The sequence below is a fragment of the Copidosoma floridanum genome, unplaced genomic scaffold (genome assembly GCF_036245765.1).
Source record: "Copidosoma floridanum isolate Cflo_tuat_1 unplaced genomic scaffold, Cflo_Japanese_pri ptg000007l, whole genome shotgun sequence".
NCBI classification, from domain to species: Eukaryota; Metazoa; Arthropoda; class Insecta; order Hymenoptera; family Encyrtidae; genus Copidosoma; species Copidosoma floridanum.
The window spans coordinates 9783669-9793061 of NW_028321884.1; the positions used below are offsets into that span (position 1 = coordinate 9783669).

The 9393-nt window shown below is 33.4% G+C and overlaps 2 protein-coding genes across 4 annotated transcripts; one reads left to right on the forward strand and one right to left on the reverse strand.

Annotated features, from left to right (window-relative positions):
- Positions 1-724: 724 nt before the first annotated feature.
- LOC106645695 (uncharacterized) lies at positions 725-2984 on the forward strand. The gene is made up of 5 exons (XM_023391601.2): positions 725-1110; positions 1184-1285; positions 1350-2169; positions 2240-2290; positions 2364-2984. Exons 1-5 carry the CDS (start codon positions 1099-1101, stop codon positions 2897-2899), a joined length of 1521 nt encoding a protein of 506 aa, XP_023247369.2. The 5' UTR covers positions 725-1098; the 3' UTR covers positions 2900-2984.
- Positions 2985-3056: 72 nt separating this feature from the next.
- Positions 3057-5147, reverse strand: LOC106645706 (RNA-binding region-containing protein 3). Of its 3 annotated transcripts, none has more exons than XM_089588721.1 (6): positions 5035-5147; positions 4410-4883; positions 4190-4331; positions 3602-4075; positions 3351-3504; positions 3057-3277 (listed from the first exon to the last, which is right to left on the reverse strand). In XM_089588721.1, the coding sequence occupies exons 1-6, from the start codon at positions 5047-5049 to the stop codon at positions 3121-3123; spliced, it is 1416 nt and encodes a 471-aa protein (XP_089444847.1). In that variant the 5' UTR covers positions 5050-5147; the 3' UTR covers positions 3057-3120. The 3 variants fall into 3 exon arrangements, with proteins under 3 accessions (XP_089444847.1, XP_089444846.1, XP_089444845.1); XM_089588720.1 differs by having other exon boundaries at positions 3602-4108; XM_089588719.1 differs by having other exon boundaries at positions 3602-4111.
- Positions 5148-9393: the final 4246 nt, after the last annotated feature.

Sequence of the window (9393 nt, forward strand, 5' to 3'; positions counted from 1 at the left end):
GAAATATATACAAAGATTAGTTTAAGAAATAGTGCATGTGGATCCTATTTTACTTTTTATTTGTCGAACGAACAAAAAAAAATGTTTCTATAGAGAATCAATTTTAATTTTCTAAATATTTGTTTAATTTATTAATAATTTGGAATATTTGGATATAAACAGAAAAAAAAAATGTAGCTTCATCAATGGATGTAGGTTACTATGAATCTCAAAATAACTTTGAAGCCTGCACACATGACATCATTCTGGGCATTTTTGACAAATAAAAATTAATAAAAATACATTTTTCTTAAGACTAGAGCCTTCTCATTGACGTTTGATATCTAAGCAAAACAAAAACTAGACATATATATATGGCCGGAGGTGTACCAACACACGGAGATTTCCGTGTAAAACGAAACTCGCTACCTTTCATGCATGCAATCTTGCAACTCGATACCTTTCACGCATGCAATCTTGCAAGCTAGCTTTCAAGCCTGCACGCACGATGTCGTTACCGGGCTTCCGTAGTTGATTCGCTCGGACTAAAAAATAGAATTCAACTAGTACGTCTACGTTCACTTAACCTATAAGTAATGAAGTAGGTCGTGTATACGAGCAAACGAAAACTTCTAGAAGCTCTATAAATAATTTTTTAAAAGCCTAAATGTGTAATAATTGTGTTAAAGTATTCGTATCGTACTCTATACAAGTACATAAAAATATATTTAATCTGATAATTTTATTTTTACATTAAGAAGTAGTGATTTAATCTTCGTTTAATTGGTTAAGTGTGTAAGTTCAGTGTGCTCCAGAATTTAACTTATTACTTACTTTCATGTAAATAGTTGGTAAGCTGGTAGGAAAACTTCTTTAATACGTAGGATACTACCCACATTCATTCACAAAAAGTTAGAAATATCGATTGCGAGTTGTGCGTCATAAAAAATCATACAAGATAAAAAAATGCATTTATATACTATTCGATTTGAAGTGTGTCCTAAACATAGTAAATTATATTGAGTTGATATTAACTATCTGTTATAGTTTTCAAATCCATTAGTCCCTATTTAAGTAGTGATGTAGATAAACCCTTATTTTAAAATAAGGAGCGTCATAATGATAAGCCAAGTAAGTACAACCTCAACTATAAAACTTACAATTAAAAAAGAATAATTACTTTAGTCTAATTTTCTCTTATTAGAAAGTTGCAAGAACTAGAGATATTGAAGATACAAAAGATGCAAAAAGTGTTATTAAAAGTCAAGACGTAATGGAAAAATTGACAAAAGTTAAAGTTGAAGATGTAATCATTTTTTTATTAAAATTTTTTAGTTTATTACTTTTAATTTACACAAGGTTTTTTTTAGGATTTTATCGCACCTGTTGTAATTTTACAACCAAAACTATCAAAGGGAACCAAGAGGTCAAGTGATATTGAAATTAATTTTAGTAGTAAACAAAAAAAAATTTCTCGACTTTCATTACCAGCAAGTTTTAATTCTAAGCGGCCATTAGTTAATTCAAGCTCAACCGTTTCATCTAATAAACCTTATACTAATCTGCAAGTTAAGAAGCCCATGCCAAAAGTACCAAATGTATCATGTAGTATTGAAACTGTAAAAAATCTTGCTGGTAATATAACTGTCTTGAACAAAAAATTAAATTTGAATCATAGACCTCGGACGATTCTTAAGAAAAAATTAGATATAGCTTGTAATGCAGAGCCTGTAAGAGTGTCAGCTAAAAAAGAAACTGCTTTTCCATTAAACCTTGAACAACTGTTTAAAAAAAAACGCAATGTACCCAACATCGTGCATAATGTACAAAAATCCAATGAACATGTAAAAATGAGACTTGTGGATAGAAAAGTGTATGTCAACTCTAAAACAAAGAAAGTTAACAAAAAAAATACAAATATAACATGTTATGTTAAACCTATAACTAGTCCTGTTATTAATAATCCAGTCTGTTTAGACAAACCGAATAATTCTACTTCGAAAACAACAATACTTGGTCCAAACTACAAACAAGAACCTGGTCCATTGGTCAAAACGGAGTCTTTAGAAAATCCTACAAAAGTCTTGGACAACAAGTTGGACCTGAATAAAAAAGCCAAGATTAATTTTCCAACCATACCAAGTTTTTCTGTTAACATTAGTTCAAATAAAAATATCGTAAACAAAACAGGTATGACTATTCATAAATATCTAGTGATTAATATCAATGCATTTGCTTGATATAATTATTTCATTTGTAGATTTAAATTCTTCTATAACACCTCGTGTACAAAAACTAACACCATTGACAGGTAATGTAATTTCTAAAAATTTAGTTCAGCAGTTTGATACAATATTATGTAATTCTAATAATATTTTTAACAGCCGCCCAGAAAAGCAAAGAAATCAGCATGAAAAGAAAAATAATGACCAAAGTAAATATTGCCAGTTCGTATTTGAATCTGATGGATACTTATCGTTACCTTATCATTCCTAAATCATGGTCTGTTATGGAAATGATGACTGAAACAAACGAACAATGTATTGTTTTTTTCAACGCCAGTATCATAAAAGAAAACAACGTTTATTTATCAATAATGAAGAAAAGTATAGTAGTTGACACAAATGCCAACATGCATTATTCCGTTCATGGACTACCAGTTGATCACAGCCCTACTATTCTTCCGGATATTTTAGATAGCACGCAAAAGTTACTGAGTATTTTGCATATTTTTGATAAAATGCAAGTGTGTGAAGGCGTTAGTAACAGTTCATCAAATGTGATTCAAAGTGAAACCATATTCAAAGACACTTGCCGCTTTTGGCGTCACAAAGACTGTAAAATAATAATGAGGGTTAAATCAAACACAGAGACAAAATGTTCTGTATGCGCACAATATTTTGAAAGGGTAAGTTGTTAATTTAAATTCGTCTCTCACGAAAAATAAAATGCATAATAAATTACATTTCTTATGATTTCTAATATTAAAGTTTAAGTGTCAACAAAGCTGCAATAAACAAATGAAATAAAACTACAAGGAAAATATTCATTTATTTTCTACTATAACGGTGTAAAAACTCCACTCTTATGTACATTTTTTTATAAAAAATAAGTATTTACAAATAGACTTCAATTTTTACATTACTTAGAAACTTTTGCAAACTGAACCACCATTGGTTTCTCCTTCAAAATGTATCCATTAGTTTCGTCAAGTGCTAATTGAGCTTGGGCAACGTTTGGAAGTGTCACAAATGCTTGACCTTTCATTCTTCCTTCTTGCATAAGTCGAACATTGTATCTAGAAATGGGAAAGTAATTAAATAATCTTGCCATAAAAACTGTATATTCTTAATTGAAATAAATATTCATACTCTGATTCAGTTCCACTAGAACTTGGTAATACGTATCGCTTGTAAATAAAGTGTAAATCGCTTTCTTCTACTTGTTTGGCAAGGTTTTTAATGTAAAGACGAGCAGAAGGTTTTCCAGGATGATAATTCTTGAAAACAGGCAATAGCCTTTGATCTGTAACAAATAATGACAAAAATCAAGTTAGTAGACGAAAAATTCGTTATTTTGTTGAAATATTGAAAAAAAATTTATATTTCTATTACAAACTCACCATGAGTAGTAATTTTATTATTATGTAACTCCTCTGTACTAATGAACTCTGGTTTTTCCTTCTCTTTATCATGCTCCTGGTTGTCATCTTTTCTTGGAAATATAAGACCAAAGCCTTCAGCTTTATCGCTTGGTTGTATCACAAATGGCATTTGATCTTCAGGTTTGTTAGCTGTTTCAGCCAAAATCTTAACGTCAATTTTTCGCTTGGTATTAGGTTTATCAGTCACACTCTCAAATACATCCTTTGGCTTATGTTTTTGAGTACTAGTAGATGGTACTGTGAGTTGTTTGCGAGGATCAATGAACTTGGGAATTTTAAGAGGCCTTTTGGATTGTAGCTTTTGCCGCTTTTCTGGAATTATCATTTTTGGACCAGTGGAACTCTCCTCATCCGATTCGATTTCCGATTCTTCTTCCTCGTGGTCACTTTTTTCAATTTCTTGTGACGCTTCTTGAACCAGTTGCTCAAGTACTTGTTGAAAATTGTCTTCAGATATTTTTTTCTCTACTAATAGAATTAAAAAATAATAACAAATGAATGCTTTTTAAATATTGAAATTACAATAGTCAAGACTAATACAAGTACCTTCTGCATCCGGGGATACAATTGTAATATCAAACAAATCCTTATAATTTTCCATATCGTAAAATTCTTTAAGCTGAGGATATTCTTTCTCCAAACCTTCAAATGGAGGCGGTAAGCACATCTTGTTCATCAAATGCAAAACCTATATAACAATTTTTATTAGAAATATGACCGAGGATTGAATCAAACGAAAATGTATCAAAATGGCTTATTATATCACCTGAGTATAAAAGGCAGGTTCCTTTTTCAATTGTATGGCTATCCTTAGAAGAGTCATTTTTGTTGGAGCTGGGTACTTATATGCCAAATTAGGTGGTATTGGCTGAGACAACATACCATGGGGAGTCCAAGTGTTCAATTTATTGATAAACTCTTTAAAATTAGCTTTTTGTTTTGCCAGCTCAGCCTCTTTTTTGGCAGCCTCTTCATCAACATCATCATTTTCCTTGTTATCTGATATATTTCTTTTGGCATATTCAATCGAAAGCCTTCTGCCCTTGACTGGCAGCTGATGCAGCCTCAAAAATACCTCTTCTGCATGTTCTTTTGACGTAAATTCAACAAACGTCGTTGTATACTTTGCTGATCTTCTAACTGTTCTGGTTTTCACTGCTCCATACAGTTTGAACAGTTCGTCCCGTTTTTCATCTGGGAGACCAGGTGGCAAGTGGAGAACTCTCAATGTACAAATATCCTGAAAATTTATGAAATCATCGCGTTAATACTTGAAAAAACAACGATGCATGATTTTCAAATCAACTTTTGACTTCCGTTAAGGTTATGAAGAAAGTTCATTTTGTCTTTCAATAAAAAATGAAGTTTCAATAGTTGATTGATGTACTTACATTTCGTTCCGTCATTCTTAAAAAATTACCACAAAACAACTACCAAATTTTTTATAACAAATTGAAGGAATGACCATGGCAAATGACGTTTATATTGTTTGTTTACAAATGTATTCATCGTATATGCAGCTATAATACACACTGTATTAACCCACGGTCGGTAAAACACATACGTTAGTTATTAACGATTGCTTCATCGGCTGCCCAATAGATGCTCATTGCTCACTATGTTCACGCCTCGCAGGCCTCTTTTCCAGTAATATTTTATTTAAATAAATTTATTGGTAAGTAATAAGTAAGTACACGCTTTTACTCTGAGGCACGCCCACCCCAATGTAGAATTATCGGGTTCAAATAGATCCAGTATCATATAGTGAACTTTTATTTGTTATTACATATTTAACGTGTGCTTATGGTATTCATGTTGTAAACTTCACGGTATTTCCAACTTATTAAATTAAATTTTGGTCAGGGAATGTAATCTGCGCTTTATAATATAAATACTCCAAAATAAATGCAACTTGGTACATCACGGAGAAGACGATTGATGACGAAGACCTGGGGTATATGGGCGCCGGAAATGCATGATGGCTTCTTGGAAAAAGTGCCCCTTATGTGTTAGTATTGTTAAGCTGCTTAGAACCCATTCCGAGACCCATTCATGGGTAAAACAAAAAATAAGAGAAAAGGGTGCCCATCTAAAAAAAAGGTCCTTGGCACGAGCGATGACCTTTTTTTCAATATATATATGTATAGATTTATATCTTATATAACGCAAACTGCCTGATTTCAAGAGCTTATCCGCCCCTCTATACACCTCATACCTCCCAAGTATTTGGTTTCCTCTATTCGCTCTTCCTATATTCCTATATACAGTTGAAAATTAGATGTCTTCTTTCAGGAATAACTTTCCTTCTTCTTGGTATGCTTGTTGTAAAAAAAAAAAAAAAAAAAAAAAAAAAAAAAAAAACAGTTCAACTACACCTTGTTGATGCGTAAATCAGGTGAAAGTATTTCGTATCATATGTGTGTAATGAACTAATTTGATGTGATATGAAGTTATATTCTATGATAATGTATTTGGATATGTAAAAGCAGTAGATCCTTTAAAAAAGTACAATTTAAAGTTGACATTCTTCGCTACAATGTCATACCAACGCTCTAAACGACGAAAATCGTTTTTACATCATTTACTTAACGTTTTTTTTCTTCAACATTTAAGATTAAAAAACATGAAACTACAGTAGACTTGAAAAAAACCAAAAATCGTTAACGCGCACTCAACCGATTTCCTTTTTTGTTTATCTTACAAAAACTATGTGCTCAAAAATTTCTTGACTCAATTTTCTCCCCCCATACACGTGACGCATCCTCTTCCTTCCTTTCGTATACGCTTTATTATATACGTATAGATCAATGTACCATCTTTCTTTCCTTCCTATTCGTAAATATACACGTACTCGCAGACGCGTGAGACGCACGTGATCGTTTGAATCGAAAGGGCGTATCTTATAGTATGAAAGAGAGAAACAACAACGGTTTTCGTTGTTGCTGGACCCAAAAAGGAGGATTCCTGCACGGACTTGCACTGCCGATTTTCTGGGTAACGGTCACGCATCATACTACTCACACCACACGAGGAATCTTAGATAAGTATGCGAGCAAGCGAATGACGACATCGCGCGTGGATTTTAGCTGTAACGAACTTTCTTTGACGGTATACAAATGTACGTATCGTAGGGGATCGAGAGGATCGGCAACGAAAATCGGTAAGTGTTATTTTGTTCATACGTACCACGATAAAATCGGATATGTTTAATACACAATTTATATATTAAAGAGCTCCTCAAAAAATCTCATTCACGTTATCGTATTGGCTATTGGAGGGATGTAATACACTTGCAATTCGATCGGTATGTATTTACGGTTTTAGATCGCATTGCTCGCGTATCTTTAAAGATCTTACGTCTATTTATGCTATGATGAACAGCAGTAGCAGTGGGTATTATTATCACTGCATTTATGTGTAAAGATTTTCAACCGTGCAATCGTGTATTGTTGCTTACGTGAAACATCATCAGCGGATTGTTCAAACGCAACTTGCACAACAATCAAGCATTCATCACGTCGAAAAGAATGACGAGAGAAAGAGAGGGGAAGATATCTTATAGAGGCGTGTAAAGTCCCAGGACGCGAGTCATTCTTGAAGAATCCGTCGTGCCGATTTTACATCTTACGAATGGAGACTACACCCTTCCTTTTTCTTCTTTGTATATATTTGCTCATCCTTTTCCCTGAAGCCTTGCAACGATACACATACACTTCGACTGACGTTTTGGAATGCCAAGGAGCACGATCGGTACGTTTGCATGCGTACCGATTTTTCTCGAACGAAGATCAGTTGATTCGGAATACTATTTTCTACGTGCAATGAGTGCCGATTTTTGCTAGCTGATGTCAAACCTTATACGTATATTTATGATTTTCATCATCCACAAACGTTGTATCTGTTAATTCCATCAGGATACCGATTCCAACCGAAGCTTGCAACTTAGTGGTGAAAATCGGCCTTTTAATTTGAGCTCTGTATAACGCTACATTGTTTGTGCACCCTCGAAAAATATTTTTACTGCTGACCTAAAAAAAAAATAAACTAAAACTACCGATGGACGGCACTTGATACTCCTGGGATGACAGTCACATCCCTTGGAATTTCAAAACCGCAGCAGCGCATGCGACTTGACTCTTGCACTTTTTTTTTTTTTTTTTTTTGAGAACAAAGAGAAAAAGGAACAAAAGCTAGCATTTTTAGTTCTTTTCTCGAAAAAACGTGCCACGGAGAAACCGGTATGGAGGTACAAATGGACACGCTGCTTATTATATGCACGCACACGTATAGAGAGAGAAACTCGTTGCTGCTGCGATGCAACGATAAAAGAAAGTAAAAAAAAGAGGGACTCAAGGGAGGAAGAAGGGGCGCATATTTTGTTTCGAAGGAGTATACGCTGCAAGCGTATAGATTAGCTAGGTGTACCATACCGATCTCCTCGTTGAATTCTCTCTCTGAAGATAGACGAGAAGAGCAGCGAGAGGGATGAAGACCATCAAAGTGAGAGAAAGGTGCATATACGCTCACCTGGCGAGTTCGTATGGCTTTTGTTATTTTTGCCACTAGTGTATACGTATAAGGTATGCGAGCAGCTGCCGATCGTTATATCGTTACGGCGCAGTTTCTGCCTTTCTTCGACTTTTTTTTTCCTCTCTTCGGTTAGCGCCTACGCTCTATGGTAACTGGCAGATGTATTTTTCTTACATTTCGGGGGTACAAGTATATATAGTCCTTCGTACGCGTGTCCGACACACGCGAGCAGCTGGCACGCGCGCGGAACCTGTTTATTAAACGATCTTGTGTGCGCCGCACTTTTAAGAGAAGTATAGATGTTTTATGAAACTCATACAGATGCGTCCGCAGGTGTTGGCGATTTTTTAAGATGTGATGAGGATCGGATGGAGTGATTTCGTTGGTTTTTGATTTTGAGTAATGAAAAATCGGTAATTTTGATATTAATAATTTTTTCCTTTTTTTTTGTTGTTTTATTTCAATATATTTGTATCATACATAAATGTATGTACATTGAAAAATGCGGGTTTCTCGTTCTATTTTCTATGTGTAGCTATTTTCATTAGAAAATTAAAATCCTAACTAAATTCTTTATGCTTATATTTGTGAGCGTTTATTTACACCGATGATTTATTCGTTTTTTTTTTGTTTTTTTTTTTGTTTTTTTTTTTTTTTTTTTTTTTACTTTTCATACATGCAATGTGGAAATTATTTGAATGTAAAAGTGTATACTCGAGTCAAAAAAACAAATGGTATAAACACTGAAAATTTTACATTTAAATTTGTAAATTAAAAGTCTTTTTTTACAATGAGTACGTATATACTTTCGTAAACTCGATTAGAGGGACATGCATGAAGCTGAAAATATTGATGCAGCTTTTTGTTTTTTCAAAACTTCAATACCATTTTAAAGGACACCTCGTACGGGTGTGTATACCTAAATTATAAATGATAAATGTCGCTTATACTTGAATTAGGAGAATTTACATTTTCTTAAAAACTATTGCATTGAAAAATCACTAACTTTTAATAAACTCTTTTTGCATATCTATATTTATAACTTTCTTTTATAAGGTCTAAAATCACGTTTTTGCTATTTGTTGATGTGCATCATTAAGGAATTGTTGCTTTTATTACTAAATGTTAATAATTTCATCTATTTTACTAAAAATTTGATAACTGGTTATAGTATCAAATTAAATGTACAGAAGGAATAAGTGTTGAAAAATCGTGCAAAG

Excerpts from the sequence above, each read along its gene's own strand:
- LOC106645695 (XM_023391601.2), top strand. Across the intron at positions 1,286-1,349 it reads CAAAAGTTAAAGTTGAAGAT|GATTTTATCGCACCTGTTGT; the intron begins GTAATCATTTTT and ends GGTTTTTTTTAG. Across the intron at positions 2,291-2,363 it reads AAAACTAACACCATTGACAG|CCGCCCAGAAAAGCAAAGAA; the intron begins GTAATGTAATTT and ends TATTTTTAACAG.
- LOC106645706 (XM_089588719.1), bottom strand. Across the intron at positions 3,505-3,601 it reads TAATAAAATTACTACTCATG|ATCAAAGGCTATTGCCTGTT; the intron begins GTGAGTTTGTAA and ends TATTTGTTACAG. Across the intron at positions 3,278-3,350 it reads TCTAGTGGAACTGAATCAGA|ATACAATGTTCGACTTATGC; the intron begins GTATGAATATTT and ends TCCCATTTCTAG.